Source organism: Neodiprion pinetum, chromosome 1 (genome assembly GCF_021155775.2).
Source record: "Neodiprion pinetum isolate iyNeoPine1 chromosome 1, iyNeoPine1.2, whole genome shotgun sequence".
NCBI lineage: Eukaryota > Metazoa > Arthropoda > Insecta > Hymenoptera > Diprionidae > Neodiprion > Neodiprion pinetum.
In genome coordinates this window covers 38,091,561-38,115,375 of record NC_060232.1, presented here as the reverse complement: position 1 = coordinate 38,115,375, position 23,815 = coordinate 38,091,561, and the positions used below count along the sequence as shown (strand labels likewise).

General features: G+C 37.7%; 3 protein-coding genes across 11 annotated transcripts; 2 read left to right on the top strand and 1 right to left on the bottom strand.

Moving 5' to 3' along the window:
- Positions 1-272: 272 nt before the first annotated feature.
- Positions 273-4,378, top strand: LOC124225023 (2-phosphoxylose phosphatase 1). Its single transcript, XM_046637405.2, has 3 exons — positions 273-695; positions 854-1,021; positions 1,296-4,378. Exons 1-3 carry the CDS (start codon positions 605-607, stop codon positions 2,606-2,608), a joined length of 1,572 nt encoding a protein of 523 aa, XP_046493361.1. The 5' UTR covers positions 273-604; the 3' UTR covers positions 2,609-4,378.
- Positions 3,829-20,860, bottom strand: LOC124225020 (golgin subfamily A member 4). Of its 8 annotated transcripts, none has more exons than XM_046637391.2 (23): positions 20,323-20,860; positions 19,854-19,991; positions 18,289-19,056; positions 15,824-18,202; positions 15,010-15,150; positions 14,332-14,639; positions 13,542-14,251; positions 13,318-13,445; positions 12,858-12,914; positions 11,777-11,944; positions 11,312-11,389; positions 10,307-10,621; positions 9,869-10,240; positions 9,581-9,787; positions 9,261-9,413; positions 7,428-9,123; positions 6,977-7,322; positions 6,745-6,895; positions 6,105-6,665; positions 5,659-5,949; positions 5,409-5,576; positions 4,941-5,323; positions 3,829-4,855 (listed from the first exon to the last, which is right to left on the bottom strand). In XM_046637391.2, the coding sequence occupies exons 1-23, from the start codon at positions 20,371-20,373 to the stop codon at positions 4,741-4,743; spliced, it is 9,684 nt and encodes a 3,227-aa protein (XP_046493347.1). In that variant the 5' UTR covers positions 20,374-20,860; the 3' UTR covers positions 3,829-4,740. The 8 variants fall into 8 exon arrangements, with proteins under 8 accessions (XP_046493347.1, XP_046493348.1, XP_046493349.1 ...); XM_046637392.2 differs by having other exon boundaries at positions 11,312-11,386; XM_046637393.2 differs by having other exon boundaries at positions 12,858-12,911.
- pch2 (pachytene checkpoint 2 protein) lies at positions 20,808-23,592 on the top strand. 2 transcript variants are annotated; one of them, XM_046637408.2, is made up of 6 exons: positions 20,810-21,380; positions 21,564-21,720; positions 21,797-22,000; positions 22,090-22,317; positions 22,459-22,806; positions 22,905-23,592. In XM_046637408.2, the coding sequence occupies exons 1-6, from the start codon at positions 21,337-21,339 to the stop codon at positions 23,172-23,174; spliced, it is 1,251 nt and encodes a 416-aa protein (XP_046493364.1). In that variant the 5' UTR covers positions 20,810-21,336; the 3' UTR covers positions 23,175-23,592. The 2 variants fall into 2 exon arrangements, with proteins under 2 accessions (XP_046493365.1, XP_046493364.1); XM_046637409.2 differs by lacking the exon at positions 22,090-22,317 and having other exon boundaries at positions 20,808-21,380.
- The last annotated feature ends 223 nt before the right edge of the window (positions 23,593-23,815 follow it).

Below are 23,815 nucleotides of genomic sequence, written 5' to 3'. Positions count from 1 at the left end.
AATCATGTAATAACGTCTTATGATTTATCACGTGAACATTTTCGGCAGGGATAAATTCAAGATGACGGTCAAAGCTGCTGCAGAATCTAATCGCTCGAAACTCCGGATCCAAACCACCAATCTGGATCCCCCTCCCACGATTAGAAAAAGAAATTAGTGCAATCGAGAAATTGGAATTTCAGGTGTCTCGTGGGCTACGAGGATTGAGGGAACGGAGAACGCATGCGCCGAATCGAGGGTCGCTCGGCGGCCGCAACCCCTTCCAAATAAAGAAGAATCCGTGCGAGTGTCGAGAAGTCCATTTTCACGCCCGTGTAAAAGCCGCGGGCTCTTGGAGTGGCCGTTCGACGCGCGGCGCCATCGTCGTCGCGTCAGACGTCGCATAAAACTCGTCGGCGAAAATGGCTGCGGAACGAAATTTGTATCACTCTCGTCGAGACGAGCGCGGCTAACGCGTATCATCGTATGCAGACGGGGCGAAGCACGCAACGATGCGTTTATCGCTGCCGGTCCTGATCCCAACGCCTGATCGCTCCCTGGACCTCCACCACGAACCGCGATTTCGCCGTTCCGCTGATTCTCCACCTCCGAAGAACGTCCTAAGATGCTGCCGGAAATGCTACGGCTCTCTTATCAGCATCGAGCGTTCTATTGTTACGTGATACTCAGCGTATGGATCTTCCTTTTGGTCGCTGGTGAGGACCACGGACACGTTTCATAATCGATTCTCTAGTAAATCATTTTTCGTAATCATGGTATCTCATGTCCATTATATTTGTTCAACTTAATTCCAACGCACCTTTGCCGCGGCTACGCTTGTTTTATTCGTCGGTAATCCTAGTTCGTTCTCCAGGTATGTACAAATACATCGGAGTCGACGAGAAAACTTACACCCAGGGTAGACGTCCTCCGAGCGATATTTCCCTCAGGGAATTTCCAAGGAACCTCAAGCTCGATCTGAAAACCAAAAAGATATTCAGATTCTGCAATTCACCCGATGATATCAATTCCGGAGCTGAAGGTAAAGTTTTACTATCACCTTGAGTATAATGTCAATTTATATTCAAATGTACAAATACACGCTGGCACACGTACAAAATCTATACCTTGTTTTCAATTCAGCACCACTTTCACATTTCACACCAGCTAATCATCTCTGGTGTATCAAATTTCATCTATTCTCGTATCTATACCATTTAAAGAGACGTTACAACTGACGTACTGCAACAATCCAGACTTTGATGTTCTACAAATAACTGCACTTGATTAACAAATGTATTTCTCTTGCTTAACAGGAAAAGTTGATGGCAACCTGACTCTGGAAGGTATTCTGGTATTCATTAGACATGGAGACAGAGGTCCCCTGACTCACGTGCGGAATATCACAACAGTGAACTGTGCAAAGGACTTCGGCGGTAGTTCCGAGATGGAAAGTGTTTACTTGGCTTACCAAAGTTTCCTGCAAAATGTATCAAGCTACTCGAGAACAGCATGGACACAGTTTCTGGGACCTTTTCATGGGTTTCCTATGCTCCCGGCAGATTCGAAGGAATGTAAACTAGCTCAGTTGACCGGTTTGGGTGTAAACCAACTGCTCAAAACTGGATTGCTGCTGAGGAATATTTACTACAACAAACTGAACTTGAACAATGGCACGTTAAGTTCGAAAGACGTCATAGTTTACAGTACAAGATACAGGAGAACAGTGCAAAGCGCGGTAGCCCTGCTCTACACGTTTCTGGAGTATGACAATTTTGGCAACCTTGCCAAAATCAATTTGCAAGAGAGCCAAAGTCTCACCTTCTGCAATACAGACTGCGCCTGTTCTGCCGCTGATAAATTCAGCAAACAGCACTCAAAGGAAATGGCTGAACATCTGAGGTCTCATCCTGCAGTGGCAAACCTCATTAAGCAGGCTGGTAACGTTGTCTTCGAAATGCCTGAGCAGGCTCAAAGCACCGATCCAAATTCACTGAGGGATGCTCTGCTCACTTATGTCTGCCACAACGCGCCACTGCCATGTATAGACCTAGAAGTACAACAATTTTGCGTTAAAACAGAACATGTCACGAGTCTTTTTGCATATACGGAATGGGAGGCAAAGCAGCATGCAAAGAGCAGGAGCCAAAGAAAGTACGGTTTATTACGAGCCTATGGTTTACTGAGGGACATCGTGTCTCACATGCTGCGAATCGTCTCCGATGCTAAACCGAAAGTAGTCTTGTATTCGGGACATGACAAGACCTTGGAATACCTTGCAACGGCACTCGGCTTGGTCACCGATCGATTTTCTATGTCGCATTACGCCTCTCGATTCATTATTGAGGTGTACAAAATGAATCCGAAGAATGAGAATCACATAGCGAGCGATTTCTACTTTCGGGTCGTCATTAATGGCAAGGATTTTACCCAGGATATACCGTTCTGCAAAAACGTAAACTATTTCAGTGTTAATGTTCATAATCGGCCAGATAAAACTGATAAAATCAAAGCAGAAACTAAACTTTGTCCGATTGAAGCTATCATCAGACAATTACACGACGACTATTTTGCACCATTTAATGCCACTAATTTCAAAGATGCATGTTCTATACGAAAACATGGGTAACCGCTCAGTTTGAGGGGTGATTCTCTGCCTTTGCTGTAACAGAATTGACTTTTTTAGTGACACTGGACTGAAGATGAGTACAATTTATACCAGTATTTTCTCATGAACACAAGCAGTGGGTTGTGTTGTGCAATTCTTAAAATATCAAGAAAATTTTCGTGTTTACAAAAGTTGTACTTGAAATAATTTAATGGATATTGAGAGCTTCCAATGACAATATACTTAAATTCTTTCATATGAGAAAAAAAACTGGTGTTTGTTTTACTTAGCTCTGCTTTTTGGGAGGAAAACGTTACAAAACAATTTTATATTGATAAAAAGGTGCGAATCTCATCCCTTTGAATTAAGTCCAAACCGAACTAAGCCAATTCTTAAATTTCGTAATCTCTTGCGGTCCAAAAGATTTGTACAGTATATCTAGGCCATGATTATAATGGGTGAAGAAAGTTGTGTTAAACAACCAACTTGCACACGTTGATAAAAATTCACTCAACTAGAGCTTGTTTTGCGTTTCGAATTAAAAGTGTATAGGCTCCAATTCTGACAAAACCCAAGTAAAGTTTATAGTATGACAAATTTGTACCAATCAAGTATTAGATTGTCTCCGCTGGTTTGATCATATTACATATACCTCAAATCTTATGCAAAACTTCATAGAATATTTTATAGTAACTAACAAATGATCGTATATGTTGAAGTTGTTTAAGTCACAAGTTTACACACAACACAATAAAGTCTATCCAAGAAAGCCTTAACAAATAGTCTTCTAGCATATATTAGTGTATTTGAAAAAAAACGTTAAATAGGTGAATAGCTTTAGATGGCCGTAATATATTTTTTATCATACCTGATGTATATATGTATATAATACTCAGAAAAGCGACAAATATATGTACATGTAAATTTTGAATATTGCTAGAGATCAGTCAATGATAATTTATCATTGTAATTGGATCAAATTGCGTTTAGTCTTCTTCGCGCATTCGAAACTGGAAAAATATTTTCTGAATTCAATGTTTATTATTAAAGCGAAAGATTTAATGTTCAGATACATGTATAATGTATAAATCGACATTAGTTTTCGCATAGTTTTCAATACCCACGATTGTTGAATGAATTTCTATTAAATTTATGAAAAAGCTTACATGATTCTATGCTTGTCGAGTACCTTAGGTGTGCAAAGTAGATACAATATATAATATATCTTGTTTTGATGTATATTCTATAAGATTATATACCTATATATACATATATTAAAAAAAAACATTGTTAAAAATATTAATTCTTTATTACACAAAATATGCCAATTCTCAGTAGTTAAGTTACCAGCAACAGTACGTTCGCATTGAATACTGTTAACAGCGTTTCCTCAGTTCGCTAAAATTTTCAATTAAATGTAAATAATTTTTATAGTAAATTGCAGATTGCGATGGCGTGGTAACGTTTTATTCATATATAATATAAAAACAGGCATTTAATAAATATATAATACAATGTACAAGGCACATGTTTCTACCATCAAAGCTACATATTACATAAAACTTGATAATCCTTTGGTCATGTTACACACTAGAAATTAATATTTGTATATAGTGAAACAATGTGATCCACCGGATATGGAGAAGGCCGCGATATCTGACAAAACATAAAATTCTAAAACACCATAATAAAACAAACCTGTCCGACAATCACTTAAAAAAAAAACAGACAAAAAAAATTAGAACAAACAAAATTTTTATCACTAAAACCTTATGACTAATAGTAATAATAGTAGCAAACAGTCAAAACGTTTCGAACTTATTTTTCATATCAAACATTGTATGTACACATTCAGCTTAATTAATTAATCGAATATGGAGCTACATTTACAACCTAAAAAAAACTTGTTCGAATGCCCAGTTCTTTTCTCGACATTTCCGTCCAACGCAGAGAAACAACCGAAAGTAATGTAACCTGCCCTCAGACGAAGAATGCAATCCCATACAAGCCATACGTGGGCATGGCTGCGTTGTGACATTTGTGCGATGCACAATTAATCCAATGTTATACACGTAATACAATAACAACTGGTACTTTGTACTTGATAAAGAAGAAAACGTTGAGGTAGTGAGCATAAAGTTAGACAACTCTTGTTAGTCCGAGGTCAGCTGACCGACGTCTATCAAAGCATGGTCCATCTTCTTTTCAATACTTACAAAACGATCTATGAAGTGCTCAAGTGGGAAACCTCCGAGACCGCCGTCCCTCCTACAAAGTTACAAAAAACTTTATTTGATACCATTCGATCATTCGAAGCAGAATTTAAATGGAAAGAAATTAACCCGCCACTCACAGGTTGGACGGCCTGTCTCGAACAGGCGGTGAATGATTGTTTGACGATTTTTTTCGCAACATGATAAACGACTGGTCAGGATTACCGAGAACCGCATTAGCGCCAATTCTTCTCCCCGTTCGCCACCGTCCGATCAGCCACTTCATTCTGCGGATACTGATTATCGCCAGGGCTGCGCATCTGAATCTCACCCTTGGTGATTTCTTATTGTTACGATTTGTGGTGTGCTCCCGCTGTACTAACGTCAGCTGAGCGAGAACGGAGAGAGTATTTTCCTCCGAAAGCTGATATCCGCCCACTACGCAGAGCAGATAACGCTTCTGGTATGCCAACGCTTTTCGACGGCTATCAGTTCGTAGGAATTTTCCGTAAAAGTGTTGAAGCTGGGAAGAAAAAGAAGCGTTATAGACATGTGCAGCAAACCGGCTGTCCATTTCCCGAACGCAAAAAAGGCGATTGTCGACAAACCTTTTCCACCATTTCTCCGCTCATGGCACCTGCGGTATTCGTCGATTGATTCTGTTCCAAAATTCTTACTCGAGCTAATAGCTGCTCTTTGTCTTCTCGAGCTCTTGCTAGTTTGTCATGGAGGATACTTTTCTCGTTTAAATGCTTCTGCAGACTCTCGTTCAAATCCTGAAATCATACAATGAAAATTCTTTATAAGACTCCGTTTAATGATATCGACTCAGAGTTACCATAGGTATAAATATCTTACCTGAATCTTTTGTACAAATTTAACCGGTACGTTTTTCTCGCCACAAAGTCTCTCCCTCTGTAATTCACTGGTAAGCTCTAGTTCTCTTTTTACACTCATTTGCAGGTCATTTTGCATATCATTAATTACATCTTTCAGTCTTTTTTCTTCATCTTGTGCTGAAGTTAACTTTTTCATTAAATCAGCTAAAGTGACTCGCTGTGTTTCAATGCATTGAATGTATTGCTCTTGTTTTTCGTGAGACTTGGCCAATTGTTTCTTCAAATGAGACATGTCCGCTTCCAGATCGACCTAAAAATATGAAATTTTCCAAAATGGAAATATTTTTTTTTCTGTTTTGATAATCCTTTGAATGAACGTACAAAACAGAGAAATACTACATGCGGATGAATCGTTAATACCCGTTCTTACAGAGTAAGATTATTTTTAAATTTTGGCTCACTCACCATAACTTCTCGCGCATTGGCAACTTCTCGCCTGAGGCTCTTCAATTCGTTGTGTTCGTCAGTTCTTTGTTGCTGTCTCTTTGCTTCAGCTTCAGTGATTGTATCGATTCTCTTCTGTAGCCACTCACATTCCCCTTCTCTTGCTTTCAACTCATCTCTAGTCCTTTTCAAGTCTGTTTCAAGATGTTCTTTGATTCCCTCGACCAAAGCGAGTTTACTAGCCAACTTTTCTCTATCATCATTCAGCATTTCGAGTTCCCTTTCATATTTACTTTTCTCATTTACTATTCTTCGTATACTGTCGGCCAGTTCGACGTTCTTCCTTTCTTCTTTTTCACACTTTTCGGCAACAGTGACGTATTTTTTCTGCTCTGCTTCAATCATTTCTTGAAGGTACTGCTCTTTGAGACCAACTGTGTCAGCCACCTTCTGATTCTTCAACTTTTCTTTCACAGTATTCAATTCCGTTTCTATTCTCTTATGATCACGTCTGATATCCGATAACTGCGAGCGTAATTTTTCTTCTGCATCCAGTGACGCCTCTATCTTCATTCTTAACGTCTAGAGATGAGTTTTGTTTATTAAAAAATCAATATAACATTAAAATATATATAAAAATATTTATATATATTATACTAACCGTGATCAATTCCGAATCGTGCTTCTGAGCCTGGTGATTAGCGGTTTGTTCTCTTTCGTATCGTATTCTCAAATGTCGACTCATGTCTTTTTCTTTCGCAAGTTCTTCGTTCAGTTTTGTTACCGTTCCAGACTCTTCTTCCAAGTCAGCTCTGAAATGGAAATAGGTTTTTGGCAATTGTTATTTGTTTTTCATATTCATGTAAGTTTCAGTCTCACCGAATTTGACTCACTTTATTTGTAAGATACGATTTTCATACTCTGTAACTTGGGATTTAAGCATATCAACCACGATTTCTAAATCGTCTTTCAACTTAGTTAGTTCCTCGTTTGATTTGTTGGCTTGTTTAAGTTTTAAACGGACGTCGTTATATTTTTGAGCGATTTTTTCTTGCTTGGCCTGATCAACCGGCTCTATATCCAAGGAGTTGCAAGCGTGTCTTTCAATTCGCCTTTTGGTTCCACCACTCTCTTCTGTCTCACTCTCAATAGCGCTCATTATTTGTTTGTCTAGCCGAGCAGACACCTGTAATTCTCTTTGAACCATGTCCTCTATATCGCCCTCGTCTTCAGATGCTTCTGTAACATTAAATACTAATGTTTAGCAGCATAACAAAAGTGAAACCTATTTGTTTCTGTACAAGTAAAAGAATAATTTGTCCAACAAGTAGTTAATTTACTTACGATGTGAGGCAATTCTAAAATGTTCGAGTTCTTCCTGTAGTTTTACAACAACCTCCTTTAGTTCCATATTCATTTTTCTTTCATCTTTCAATTTCTTTCTTAATTCAACAACATTTCCGGACTCCTTCATTTTATTCTGTATTGTTTCCAAAGCTCTTTGCAAACTTTTACTGTCGTCACTCATCTGTCTGATAACTTTATCTTTTTCCTTAAGGTGCTCTTGCAGATGATGAATTTCTTGGTCTTTATTTTCACTGGGTGAAGAAGCACCAGAGAGGCTTGATCGTCTCGCCATATCTTCCAGTCTTCTTATAAGCAAATCTCTGTTGTTTAATCCTTCGGTTAATCTTTGAACTTCGATCTGACAGTTGGATAGTTCTTCTCTGCAAGTTTCAAACCTAGTTTTGTACTCGTACAACTGTTTGTTTTCATTTTCTATCTCAATGTTACGAGTCCCAAGTGTTTCAATGGTAATATCTTTCTCGAAAATAATTTCCTTCAAGTTTTTCAACTCTTGAGCTTTTTCCTGCAAGGTAACATCAATCTTCTTGAGTTGTGTCTTTAATTTCTCATCAAACTCTTCAATCATCCTTGAATTTTCCTTTTTCAGCTCGGTGATAATTTTCTCGTTTGTCTGCATTTTACCCTTGTATTCGATGAGTTCCTCTGTCTTAAACTTGAGATTATTTTCAACTTCCAACAAGTCACTCTTTATTTTACTTTCCGAAGCTTGAATCAATTCAAACTGTTCTTTGTAGAAAAATTTATCCCACGTCAGGGTTTCTATAGTTTCTTTCAATTCCGTACGCAGCTCAAGCAGATCATGTTGCATGGTGTTCAGTTCCGTTTCTCGTTCTGTCAATTTCTTTGACTTAATTTCGAGTTCTTCTTTCACTTTCCTTAATTGATTCTCCATGTCTTGAATAAGTCTCTGATTTGACTCTTCACCGGATTTGCGTGGACTCAGCGACTCGATTGATCTATTCCCATGTCTTGGACACTGATTAGCACTTTCGTTTATTCCCTCAGCCGAGGTTTCGCCCTCCTTGAATACACCAGACTCACCAGTTTCCATGGACAATCGTTCCACCGAGAGATTTTCATCATTTGCTTCGTTCTCTATGACGTTACGAGATCTCAGATTCTCGTGGTTCGAACCATCATTTTCCTCATTTGTCGGCGACTTAGATTCGGATACACTGCGAACTAATTCAACACCGGTCGAGCTATGAGAACGAGGTATACAACTTTCTGACAAGCTACGAGACTGGGAGTGTAACTCCAGTCGAGGAACATCAGCGCTAGTTTTGTTCTGCTCAATCATAACCATCGGGGATATCTGGCTGACGTATTTCAACTGGCTAGCATCACCAGCAGTTCGTAAATTGGAAATATTGTATGGCAAGGTTTGCGTCAGATTAACATGTTCTCTGATAGCTTCTGGGAATTCTTCGCACTCTGAATTAATTGAAAGAATATCGCTCAATGTACGAGCGCTATTCTTTGGCTCAGCTTGCTTCATCAATTCTTTCAACTGACTTTCATCCAAATTCAACGACAAGTATATTTCTAATTGTTTTTCCTTTTTAGATAGTTGATCTTTGAGGTGATCAATTTCCTCATTTTTATCCTCCAGCATCGAGTCAAGCAACTGTGGTAACTCTTGCTGAACTCGCTCCTGTGATCCAACTTTTTCCTGGAAACAAAAATCAACTTTTAGTTGACATGACGATACGATGAAGATGAATTTCGTATTGACCATAAGGAAGTGTTTGATGTGAAGTAAAGATGCTCAACGTTAAGTTGACACAAGATAAAATAAATTAAAATTACCTCCAACAATTTTTTCTCTCCTTCAATGACTTCTAGACGATCTCGAAGCTTCTGAATAGTATTGTTCTCAACTTGAACAACGCTTGCAATCTCACCTTCTTTTTCAAGCAACAATTTATTCGCTCTCTCCAATCGCATTTCAGTATCTTTTATCTGATGAATTAAAATTTACGATATTATACTACAACAGTAATTCTTAACAAGTTGCGTGTCTAAAACAGACTTTCCAATAACGAAGTTTATTCAGATTCGTTTCGTATTTCTTAAATTTGGGATAAATTGAAATATCTGATCTATATAAAGTGGCAATACTTTTTTACCTGTAAATCCTTATCAGCTACTTCGCGTTCCAAGGAGTGAACTTTGGCGTTCACTTCATGTAACTGTAATTCCAAGCGTGAAGTAGCCTGTCTCTGAGCAAAAGGAGCACTCTGTTTCTGCTGTTCCAATCGACCACGCATAGCTTCAATTTGGAACAATTGTTCTGAATTAGTTTGCTGTAATATTTCTTGCTCAGCCTGTAGTTCCTGAAAATTATTCATAATTACAGCTCTGTACGTTTCGCAAGCGATTCCATATAACAAGTTATAGCTGATTGAGGGACTAACTTCGTTCTGATTTTTCAGAGCCGTCATCTGCATTTCCAGGTCCTTAATTCTCCTGAAGGCGACCTCTTCGGCTCTACCGTGTTTTATCATTTTTTCTTTCAGTTTAAGAATATGATCGAGCGGCAAGGTAGGAGGCGATTGAGGATCGTCTGGCGTTGGGCATCGAGAAGCATCAATCTGTTCTCTAACAGACACGTCCTCGCTGGGCTGGCTTAGGCTCAAGTTAGAACCGCACATATGCAGTGCTTCCAGATCTTTTATTCTCTTGTCCAATTGTACGTCCATATCGCGTAATTCCAATTTGATCTGTTTCATAGCCAACGAATTAACGTCGAAGTGTTCGGTGCTCAATTTGTGCTTTCTAAGTTCCTCCTAAAAGCAAGTTGATTCAATACACATTTTCTACTTATCGTTGTCGATCGCTGAAATAAAACTTACTTGAAGATGATCGATGTGCTCATTCAAATGAACATTCTCGCTGCCCATTTTAATCGCGTCTAATTCTTGGGCAAGTTCCTGTTGATTTTTAGTTTGTACATTAATCAATTCTTCCATCTGATTGATCTGGGTCTGCAGAGCATCTTCACGCTCCGTTTTTGCTTGAACCTGCTGTTCCAAGTCAGTGATAATATCTCGCAATACCCATATCTTGTCAATAGCTGCCTTCAATTCGCTCTCAACCTCAGACTTTCGCGCCTCAGCCTCGGACATCATAGAAGACATCTCGTGCATCTGGGATTCAAGAGCTTCCACCTATATTTCCCGTAATCGATCTATGTTTTTAAAGTGATATTTACATGGGCATGCAAACGGTGACATATTTTACCATATTTAAGCTTTTTATGAGATATTTAAGGCACACGAAAATTATGTTATTACTATTTTAATATTATTTTATTTTTAATCACTACAGTATTAATACTTATTAATGCTGACTGTCATTTCTATTAATTCCACGACTAGAATTAAGGGATGTGTACAAATTTACATGGTGAAATTAAGATTCTGGTTATGGAGTTATATTAAATGTGACAAATAAAGTGTATTCACATTGAAAAAAATAGAATTAATGACAACAGCAGTGGAAAAAAAGATGAGTGATTAATTTTCTAGAATGTATTTGGGGTACTAATAAAATAAGACGGATGGAAAAGTAATAAACTACTTACAACGTTTAGATTATGAACTCTTATCATTTTCCATAGCCTGTGTTAATTTGTTTACGGATAAATTTTAGTTATTCGAACACAGACCCGCAATACCATGTTTGATTACGAGTACGAAACTTGTATGAAAAATTTAGAACATGAAAGTACGGGTAAAATTGTAAAAAAAAAAGGGAGAAATTCGCACAGACTTTCATTATTGGCAAGCAATAATTGAGCGATTCGTATTTGTATAGAGATGTGAAATTCTGATTGTTAAAGATAAGTAAACACTCACGGTTGCTTCGATGTCAGTTGGACGAAGCACGTGGGTGACTGCATAAGTTGATGGTGGTACAGGCGATAGCGAAGACTGCTTTGCGTGACAAACAGAGAAACCAAAACCACAGTGCAGAAAAACGTGATTTAAGTAATAATAGATGTGTACCACAATGACAAAAACGTGTGTTATTTAAAATACGATGCGGCGATGCGTGTTACAAGCTTTTCTATAATAATATACTTATACATATGTATATGATATTTATTATTAAACAATATATTAATGAAAAAGTGATATTACATCTGCAATAATCGTTAGGCTAGCCAAAACCTGCACAACAAATCTAACCACCAAAATTATTATTATTAATTAATTAAATATGTACATATTTATTTAATCGTAAGATGGCAAGAATATGCACAGTTTCAACGAATCCAAAATAAATATTTCTATCATTACTATGTATATTGTAAGACTTACCTCTGAGGTGATACGTTGATCACGTTCCTTTTCGCGATCCTTTTCTCTAAGCTGCTCAATAAGCACTTCAATTTTACGAGCTGCTTCGTCTCTTTCAGCTTCTCGTTCGCCGGCTTGTTCCTCAAGGAACTTACGCGTAGCACGCAACTGTTTATCCGCTGCTTCAATCTAAACATCAGATTTACGGATCATTTTAATCACTTTGAAAAATACATACAAATGCAGTGATTAATAAGCTATTGTCATAAACATATTCCATTAAAAAATTTTAGTATTCATTAATTTGCTGCTAGATGAAAAGAAAAATGGATTCATGCTAATTACTTTTTAACAAAATATTGTAATCAATCTTACATTGAAAGAATGAATTGAAGTACCAGTCCGTGAAAATTTATAAGTAAGTGAGCAGAATTAATTAAGATTAAAATCATTAATTCTGCCAGTTTTTAAACTGATCTAATAAAAAATTGTATTAATGATCGGACCCTACAATTAATAAAGCAGCGTAGCAGATTTTTCCAAAATGAAACCACCCAAAGCAGGTCATTATTTCAGTGATACATTGCAGAGAGTGTTGGGGAATTTGAAAATGGAAAAAAAAAAAAAAAAAAACCGAATCTTACAAAAATTCAGAACCAAAAAAAAAGAAAAAAAAAACACTCAATTACAAACTAGATAACAACCACCCATTCCACCATGCAATCATATAACCAGGCAAGGATGTTTAGTAATAATTTCAGTCGGGATTTAGGAAAATAGCACAGAATTATAAGAAGGTGAACAAATGATTTTTTGAGGCCGTAATAACGTAAATTCATTGTAACCACATCGTCTGTTACTTGAAAATTCAACAATTATGTCCCATGTGATTGTCACATAAGCATTTTCATATTTTTAGTGTTTCAACAAAGCTGTACAAAGATATAAAAAATCCGATATACAAGCGTTCTATATAGCAATATTAAATGACCGTGTATGTGATGATGACAAACGAATTTTTAATTTCGAATTAGAGGGTAATAGCAAAACTTTATGGATACTACAGCAAATGCGTATTAATATTAGTAGTTCTATGATTTACCTTTCGGCAGCAAACCCTGTGAATGTATGGGGGAGGAGTAGGGTCAAAAGATACCTGCTGGCAAGACAACATAATGCAAATCAATCTCAAAAAATCTGTCCTTCCAAGTCACAGGGGTTTAATTTTTGCTCCAGGAATTAGTTCTTTTTTTTTCTCTTTCTATCTTTTGGAATATAATTTCACGAACATTGAAAATGGATTCAATAAGATTTAAACAATCTTAAAAACCAGAGTTCAGAGAGTAAAAAGTGTACAAGATTATACCAATCTTAGAGAATTGATTGAAAACTCTCCGTGATTTGGACTTACAGAATAAAACAATATCAATTCTACAACTTAAGAATCGGGTAATCATTCATCTTGCACATAAACCAAAGTTTTTTTAACAACACATACCAATTATTGCTAAGTATAATCAATTTTCATGCAATTGAACACAGTCGGATAAAATTTTTATTACCTGCAACTGCAAGTCTTCTTTCTCCTTCTTCGCTTCATCTGCAGCTTTGTCCCCTTGTCTGCACAAATCTTCGATTAACTGCAACAGGTAGGAATTTTCGCCACCTCCGTTTGATATCACAGTTCTCACTGAAAGTAGATGATATTTTAAATAATTGATATTGTCTGCGATATTGAATTGGAAATGCTGAGGTAGCGTCCAAGTATTTGAAACAAATACATCACCTCTTTCTTGAAGTTGGGATAAATTCTCCGTCGTAACGTCGACACCCGACTCCTCATGTTCGCCATAACCTTCGCTGATGATTTCTTTCTTGTTTTCTATAGAAGTTAACTTGAGCTGTAACTCGTGAATTTTCACTTTCAGATGTTCGTTTTCTTGCTCATAGTTGAATATCATATTTTCAGCCTCCTCGAATTTCACACCAAGCTCTTCGTTCACTTTGCTCGACCACAAAACTTGCTTCGCAAGCATATCGATTTTAGACTCTTCAGGTGTCGATGATACTCCCAATATTTGGGCGGCCTCTGATTTTAGTCGATCTAAACAATTGTCCAACTCAACTTTCAACTCGTGGGTAACGTCTTTATCCCTTTCTATTAATTCGAACAAGGTATTATCGTCGTTCATCAGCGTTTGGATGCCTGAATACCTAGGCGCAAAATGAACTCTTTTAATTTTTGTAGCTGTGGGTTTAGAAGGAGTCTGTTTTTCCGCAGGGCACGTGGTGTTCTGGAAATCTTCAGTTTTATCTCCAGTTTCTTTCGTCGACGTTTCTTCTTGATCGTCTTTCATTTCCATGGACTTTGACAACTGCGTTTTCAGTACCTCAGATATTAGAGTATTGTTTACCTCTTCTTCGCACATTGTAAAGTAATTGATCAACTCTGTTACAAGATTTTTCAGTGTCAAACAGGTCTTATGCAAATTGTCCCTGTAAAAATTATGGATAAATTTCATTAATCACTGATCAAAATCACAAATGCACAACAGCAATAAAATTGTCAATATTACCTTTCTCTAATCAGAAGATTTTCCGAACTCAAATTTCCGTCTTCTGAACACGTTTTTCCACCACCTCTGGATGCCACTTTAATTTTCGTCAATTCGTCTTCATGGCGTTCGATAGTTCGGTTTAAAAGACGCGTGTGTTCTTCCTTAAGCCGGGCCAATTCAGCAATGTGCTGCTCTTTGAGTTCTTGGATTTCACGTTTAGAACCATCAGTGAATTTGTCACGTAGCTCGAGCAGTTCTGCAGGCCAACTCTGCTGAGCATCTGTTTCATCAGCTGACAGCAATGCCTGCATAATGCCGATGTCACGCTATCAAAATATTGCACTCAAATGAAAGGTATTTGTATTTGTTTGAAAAGCATCCCTTCCACCAAAGAATAGGCGATTTGTATTGTGATTTTGAGTCACTGTGTCAATGTCAATAACGAATGAGTCACCCATAATCCTCCACTAATCTTTCTGGATGTTTAGCTGTGTGGGTGAAATTTTCAAACGAATTGAACGAGCAATGATTGAATATAATTCTTAGTAGATATAATCACAACAGCCAGCTATAAATTTTTATTTCCTTCCTCGGTTAAATACACAAATATGAAATGATCAAAATATTACGGAGGTAATCTGGAGTAGCGTTAACTTCTGAAATGTGCAAAAGCGGTTGCAGGTGGCAATAAGCTACCTGAATCTGTTCCTGGAGTGCGTTGACGATGTCAAGCTTGGCCAACGCGACCTGTTCCTCTAACTGGTGACTGTAGGCAGCTCTCAATTCGGTCAATTCGCCACTTTCCACAGCAATTGGATCCAAGTCCGTTTGACATGGCTGCATGCGCAGGTTCACAGGTCCACACAACACATATGTTAGTTACGAATGGGATTTACTATCTAACGGTACATACACATACTGTATGATGAAAATGAGTTCAACTATTAGACAACCCATTCCTGAAGCAAACAAGTTACATTATTCCCACAAAAAGAATAAGACTCAAATACCAAGTTATCGACCGCATGCATACTGGAGAAAATAACTGAAACTAAAATGAGTCGAACTTTTCAAAATGTTGATTTATATGCCGCCAAGTTCTGTTGGCACGAATCAAGTGAACTGTACTACTGTTTTTCATTTTCTTTTTACCTTTTTTGTGGTAATCAAATTGCGATAATTTAGATTAAAAGACTAAGCTTCGCGTTACGCCTTCGTAACTAACGACTTACCAAGACACTGGTATAAAAAATATTCGCATCAATGTAGATAACAAAATGTCAAAGGTTGATCGAGGGAAACGCTCACGATTAAATGAGCGACTGAATTGACAATGGCCACTGTTGACAAACCGGCAATTACAAATTCGTATGCAGGTAATTAAATTCCATTCTGATTGCAAAATTTCGATCGTACGCAAGTACTACATGCATCACCAAAAATATTATAACGCACATGTTCATGCCAAAATAATATGCGCATAATGTTATGGAAAAGGATTTGGTCTCACCTGATTGACCACTTTGATTAGTCCTCGTTTTTCGGTTCGTTCCGACAGCTTCTGCACCATGCTGTTATGCAGTTTTTGTTGTTCAACCAGCTTTTCCTCGTAATCTGATTTCAGTTTCTCAAGTTCCTCAACTTTCAAGAACAGCTCCTGCTGTATCGAGGCGACTTTTTCTGAGCCTTCCGCCATTGATTTTGCGATATTCTCATCCTCATTAGAATCAATTTTGCTCTTAAGTTCGCTATCTGTCTTTGAACTTCGCCCAGGAACATCCAAAACGTTTAGACAGTCGCCACCACCGCCAAAGTACAGATCGTCAGTTAATTCTTCTATCTCGCTGTCGTTGTCAGACATTTTCTTTGACTGCTGACTGAATACCTCTTCAGAATACTGTTTTTCCATCTGTAAACACTTTTGCTCAAAGTATGTCCTTAGTTCTTCCATTTCCTTGGAATGACGAGTCTCGAGTTCGGCTTTCAAATCGCTCAAGCTCAATGCATTGTCACTCGTCCCAAGCGAAAGCGACTTCAATTTCTGTACATCGTTTACTGTTTGTGCTTTAATTTCATCCATTTCTTTGGCATGTTCTTCTATCAACCCTTCATTCTGCTTAATCAGGGCAATCTTTTCGTTTACAAGTGACTCCTTTTCTTTCGTCAATTTTTCTATTTCCAATTGGAGACTATTTATATCTTCTTTTGATTGCTTATTGGTTAAATATTCATTTTCTTCAATTAACCTCTGTCTCTCTTGCTGAAGTTTGTCGAAATTTTGCTGTAATTTCTCCAATTTCTCACTTACTTCTTCGTAATTCCTCTGAAGCCTAATTAGGTTTTCATTTTCTTTGACAATGGCTGCTTTTTCCGTGTTCAAGTCATCAATTTTTTTCTCCAAGTCTTGAATATTAGTCACTTCTGCTTGCACACCTTTTTCAATCAACTTGACATCCATCTTATCTAATATTTCCTGTGCCCGAGCAGAGTCATTTATAGTTTCCAATTGATCTGGCAATTTGCTGTCCTGAATCGAGATATTCAGTGCAGATTCGTTAAGGCAACTTTCGTTGGCAGCCAAGGTTTGATTCAGCTTTTCCTCAACCTCTGCACATTGTTCCCAAGCAGCTGCAAGTCCTTTCTTCAATTGGGCAGACTCCTCCTCAGATTCTTTCAATTTTTCATTTAGCGCAATAATTTTTTTAGCGCATTCATGTTTATCGTTCTTTAATTGATCAAGCTGATTTTGTAAGTTTTTATTTTCTCGTTCGAACGACTCAATTTTATCTTTCAAAAGTTGCACTTCGCCGGATTTCGCTCCCTTTGGCAAATCTGTAATTTCCTTGGGTGATTCCTCATCTTGTCCAAAGTACAACGAACCTTGGAAAAGTTCAGTCGAACCAGGAGTTGTCTCATCCACTTGATCCAACTTGCCCTTACTTTTGTCTTGGGAATTTTTCAAGTCGTTCAACTGTTTCTCATACGTCCGATTCACCTGATTAGTCTTTTCCAACTCCTGATTGACTTTATGCAACTCTTGAGTAGTTTTCTCCAATCTCTCATTAGCCTGTACTAAGTCTTCAGTAGTCTTGGAAACATCATTTTCCAATCCATTGATCCTCTCAACTAATTGCTTTTCCATCAATGCTTTTTCCTCCAATCTCTGTTTCGTCATTTGAAACTGTAAAGCGACTTCGTCGAAGGTTTGGTAGGTGGTTTCGTTGAACTCGCTTCCTGTGTTGAAGCTGACTCCGCTGAATCTTGACAATGATTTTTCCAAATCAAATATTTTGCTGCTCATAGATCTCTCGTGAACTTGGCTATTCTCTATGAGCGATTGCGCTGCCGAATATTTCGCTGAGAGATCATCCAATTTGAATTTTAGTGCCTCATTATCCTGCTTCAGGACGGTTACATTTGTCAGAGCTTGCTCTAGAGATCGTTCGATGCTCTCCTTGGATTCTAATACACTAGAAGCAGCCACATATTTCGAAGTTATTTCATCAAGCTGAATTTTATGCAGCTTTATTTGCTCCTGCAACATTTCCTTTTCCGCCTTACTCTTCAATGAATGCTGACGACGATTCGCCTCCATCTGTAAGGTAAGATCCTCAACGCGGGACTTGTACAATACAACTTCAGCCTGGGCTGTTCTCTGTGCTTCGGAGTGGTTAACCAACTCCAATTTCAATGCTTCAACAGTTTTTTTGTAGGTTGTTAGCTGTGTTTGAAATACAGATAGTTCTTTAGCATGTCTAGTTTCAAGATCTGGCAAATCTCTGTTTAAATGATCGGACAAGGTTCTATTTTCTTCTATCACTAGTTTTAACTGTTTTTTGTAATCTTCCTTAACCCGACTCAATTCGTTGCTATGAGATGACGACAACTCCTGGAATCAAAGATCATTAATGAATAATCCTTACGATTCAAATATTTAGAATATACATAAAAAGTACCTATTTCGGATAAACTTACCTTCAACTCATTTTGGTGCTTTTCTGCATTTGCCTTAGTTTCAGTCGTAAATTTCTCCAAAATTATTTGCATGTCCCGTTTAATTCTGTCAACACGAGCTTCGTATTGTTTCTGCTGCTCTAATGTTTCTGTAATGTTCAAATTGTTTTCTGCTGCTCCGATGCGAATTCTTTCATTCAACTGATTAATCTGAAGCTTGTAGTCGTTTATTTCAGCCTTCTGTGTTTCACTTTCCATTTCCAACTTCTTCCTATCTTCGTTGGACTTATTCATTTGCAATTTAAACTCCTCTGTTAGCATTTTTTGATTCGCTAACTCATTCTCTAATTTTTCAATTTTCACACGAAATGGTTCGATGTCTTCAACTGGAGTGGTTCGCTGCTCCAACTGCATTGCATTCAAGGTATTTACCTGAGTCAACAGATAGTCTCTAGCTGAAAGTGTTTGTTCCAGAGATGCGGTTAAATCTTCAATGAGATTGTCACGTTGATTGACAGCTCTTTCAAACTCTTGAAGCTTGGCGTGATAAGTTAGCACAAGATCCTTATAATTAATACTACTAGCACGACTTTGTGATGAATTTGGAGATGATGCTTCACCCCTTAAATTTTCAATCTCAGCATTAAGAGCCTCCACTACCGCCTCTTTCCCTTCAAGTAATTCTTCCAGCTCTGCTACTCTTCCTGCCATTCCTTCCAATTCACCTTCACCCTCTCCTTCGCTCATACTAACACTGCTATGAGTTAAATCTCTCAATGACACGTTCATCTGTTTTTGTAGAAAATTAAAAAAATAAAGTAAAATCCCATTTTAACAGTTTTCTGCATAATATTTATCTGGCCTTCGACCCCAGTCATTTCAGTTTTTCTGCTTGACATCCATCGACAGCCAAATTTTCAGAAAAAATACTACTGTAAAAGGTAGAAATCTGACTTAATACCGAAATATCATTTGTAGATATTTTAATATTAACTTCAATTGCCTTGAAAGTAAGTTATACACAAATTTATGCAATTTTTGGACACCAGTACTATAGTTATTGATATTAAATTGTCACATTTTTTTCAATAAAAAAATGTCATATTGGAATGACTAATAAAATTGAAGTGATTACACGTGTGTATTATTATTGATGAAAAAGTGTATTCAAAAATTCATGAAAATTTTAGAATTTCAATGAAATCGAAATAAACTTTTTTCATATACAGACTATTGAAAAGAACAGCTATCTGTATACATGAACTAAACATTGAATAAACAAATTGTTATTCACACAATTCATGTCTCAATTCTGTTTATAATGAACCCGTCAAAATAAAACTACAAATGGTTGATACAACAAGATCAGAGTATAGGAGCCATGGCAAAAAATTTGTACAGGTGTGTCTCATTGGGGTAAAATTGATATCATTCATCAGAGTGATAATCAGATTACAGGTGCACTTCATACTGCAGCAGAGAAATAAGAAATAAAATCATTATTATTAGATGAGCTGCCTCGACTGTTGACAAATATGATCAATTAAAAATTTTCTTATATACTTCACGGCAAATGAATTACTTACACTGACGTTAGCACCCTGTGTTTCTGTAGATCGCACCTGGGCCTCGTTGCGTGAAGATTCTGCATCTGACGGCTCAGCCGATTGATTACCGCTACTGTTGTGAGCACTGTACAATCGTTCCGCTTTGTATTTAGCAAGCTGAGAATTGTGAATATAAGATATAGAACAAATGAATATTGAATGTCATATATATCGCTACATTAGACCGAATGGCAGAGCAGATGCTGCGACTCAAGGCTTTGGGTGTGGGGTAATAAAAAATGTGAAAAACGAAGATAAACAAAAATGATTGAGATTAGGATATGAGGTAATTGCTTTACTGACAAACTGTGATTAGATGTAAGAATCGGAATAAATTGCACCCCAATGATCTAAAGTTGGGTTTGAAATCGTATGAATTAACGGCTCGAGATTAGGTTTAAAAATACCAGTACTAATTATAAATACAAAAAAAGTTTAGGGTACGAACCATTTCCCGGCCAGCCTCCAAAGCGCGTTGCCGTTTTTCGTCCTCGTCCATTATTCCCTAATCCTTGTTAGTTATGCGAATAAAAAAATGTCCAAATCTCACGTAAAATGCAATATCGTTACAAATTAAAAATGAACTATGCCTTTCTCGGCGCTACATTTCGGACCACTTTTCTTTAAACACTCGACCGTTGATATGCTGATGGTTCGTAATTTACAAAAATTACGATAAAGTAGCGTCCGCGTAGTTTGAGCATAGGTGGTGCCTTATATCAAGACAGCCAGTCTACATTGGGCTCTTAACTATGCTCTTAACAGGCCGAACAACGCCGTCTGCATGTCACAGCCCACGTTAATTCAAATAATTGTCCAATTCGGTCGAGAATATAGTGCGTTTGTTTATTATTGACCACGAAGATCATCTTTGTTTCGTCGCGTCGCGCCCTCTTACCTCCTGCTCCCTTCACGATACTCCCCCTCCCGCTCTACATCGCGTCATGGGCTTATACACAGAGACAATAGAGATCCTTGAATAGTGGTAGCATCCTAAACTCGCATGTGGCGTGAATTGAGACTGGTTAAAGGTAATCCAAGTACGCTCCATCTCTCTCGCTCTGCGCCATGATTGGCTGAGCGCTCTTGCCGCTCGATGAGTTTTCATCTCGATGAAATACTCCGTGTGTACTCGAATGATCGAAGACTCCCCTCCCCCTCCCACACCACCCCGCACCGGGGCATCTAAGAAGTGGCGCCACATGACTCGAAACACTACAGAGATCGCCAATCGGTGTTCTTGAAATTGGCGCCAACGTTCGGCGCTTCAAAACGCCCGACTTCGTGAGCACGTGTCGGCCATGTTGTGCGGAAAAAAGAATACAAATTGAATAAGTCAGCTGTCAGGTGAAAGGACAAGTGAGAAACCGGAAGCGTGATATTCAAATATTCTGTCTAAACCGTCGTAACGTTAATCAGATCAATTCACATCCACCGAGTTATCGTGCCCCATATCACAAATATGAGTCACGTACTACACATCGAGGTCTGTCAACGGATTGACAGGTAACTTGCATGTTTCGATGCCCATTCTTGCCTGACTCGTAGACGAACCGATTTCAGTACGCAGTTAGAGATGCTCTGTTGTTCCCGTCTTGAGACGTTGGAGTGGATATGATAGAATGCTTTGAACTGCTTGTTTAAACGCACATGAAGCCTCTTATTTATCAATTTAATTTTTCATTCAAGTCTATTGTCTGTCGAGGAAATAAACAAAGAAGTACAAGATGAGCTGAGAATGTTGAACACACTAGACTTGTGCTCACCAATTATCGGGAAACATTGCTCTAACAATGTATTGAGGGATCATGTTGAAAGCATATCATTTTATCGCAGCATCAACGAAGTATGAAGAATTATATTTTTTCATTCCTTGTTTAGAAAGTCTCAGATATTATTTAACTTATAACATTAACTTTCAGAGCACGAATGTAAGCTTAAATGATGGGATAGAACTTGCACTACACGTTTATAGATTACAAGAAGAAGAGCCGGCAATGGAAACAATATGTGATGGCGACAACAACTCAGATGAATTACCCGTCGCTACTCACTGGGTTTTACCATCGTTAGATTTTAAAGGCTTGTGGGAAAGTTTGTATTATGATTCTGACATAAAGGAAAATGTAAGAGACGACATAGAAACCTAGTCTTTGACGAGTTGTCTTCTATTTCAATTACCTTATTTTAATAGTCGTTATCATTCATGTTTCAGTTACTTAGTTTTGTTGAAACTACAATATTATTTTCCGACCGTCAGATAGATGCTAACATTATAAGCTGGAATCGTGTTGTACTTTTGCACGGACCTCCAGGAACTGGCAAAACCAGCTTGTGCAAAGCTTTGGCTCAGAAATTGGCAATCAGATTTAATGATCGATATTCTCACTTTGCTCTGGTAGAAATAAATAGCCATAGCTTGTTTTCAAAGTGGTTTTCTGAGGTACGGTCATATTTTTTGCTGCCCAGTTGTAAACATTAGACAACTTTTTAATATTGTTTTTGCAGATAATCTTCATTTCTTAAAATCTGCAATAATTAATGATAATAATCTTAATTTGAGTATTAATTCTTCACGTTTTAGAGCGGAAAATTAGTAATGAAGATGTTCGGTGAGCTGAAACAGTTACTCGAAAATCCAGATGCCTTGGTTTGCGTATTGATCGATGAAGTAGAGTCTCTGGCACATGCACGAAAGTCTTCAGTCTCTGGAACAGAGCCGAGCGATTCTATTCGTGTAGTAAATGCCTTACTCACCCAGCTGGACCACATTAAACGTTACCAGAATGTTCTCATCTTGACTACCAGCAACGTGACTGAGGCAATTGATTTGGCCTTTGTAGACCGAGCAGACATCAAACAATACATAGGGCACCCCAGTGAAATTGCTATCTACAAAATTTATCAATCGTGTATCAAAGAGCTGACCAAGGTAACTTGAGATGTATAAACGATTTTCAAACACACAGCAATCATCGATAGTCTTTAATTGACTAGCCATGTAAACATTTACTTTCTTGTTGGTTTTAGGCACAAATAATAGAAAATGAGGATATACTTGACATATCGCATTTGAAAGCAAATGGGTACGAGGAAAATTCTACCACAAGGCATAGTCTGAGGCTGCTTGAACTGAGCCGTGAAAGTGTTGGATTAAGCGGTCGTGCATTGAGAAAAATACCGTTTCTTGCTCACAGTCTATACCTACGCACCAAAACCGCGAATTTATCGCAATTTCTTAGAGCTATGCATTTAGCGGTTACAAAACACAAGGAGGATGCCATGGAACAAACGTATTAATGCTCCGTAACTCCCACACTATTTTTATATCACGAAATTATTCTATAATTATTCTCACCATTGAATTACGTTTTTTTAAAGTTTTACATCATAATTGATAACGTACTTTTAACACACACAGGTATTACAATTTAAGAAAATAATATTTACTTACATTAGCTCTACGCTTAGACGTTTATGAAAAGCTGCATTGATTACTCAGCTAATATATATTCTATACCAAAATAACCTTTCATTCTGCTTATTCGTGCCTGAAGTTTTGTTTTTTTCTGCATGATTGTAGTGGGCAAAGTGAAAAGAATTCATTGATTGCCACAGCAGGTGCATTGATGCTACGTAGCCTCATACATGTATTATTTATTAATGTTCAATGTAACGTTATAAGTTATTTTACACAATAAACCCTATTTCTACCGAACGGCATATAAATCAACCAACAGTATATTCTTCAAGTCAACGCAAACAACGACGAATATTGATTTTGAATTTTCCCGCGTTTTGCCAAGCGCCACTTTGCGCTCTGCCATCAGGCTCCTTCGTAAAAATCATAGACTTATACAGATAGACTGAGCGCTCCTATAAGAGGTACTGAAGCTTACATATAAAGGACAGAGATATATCGAGAGTACTGCTCTCTCTTT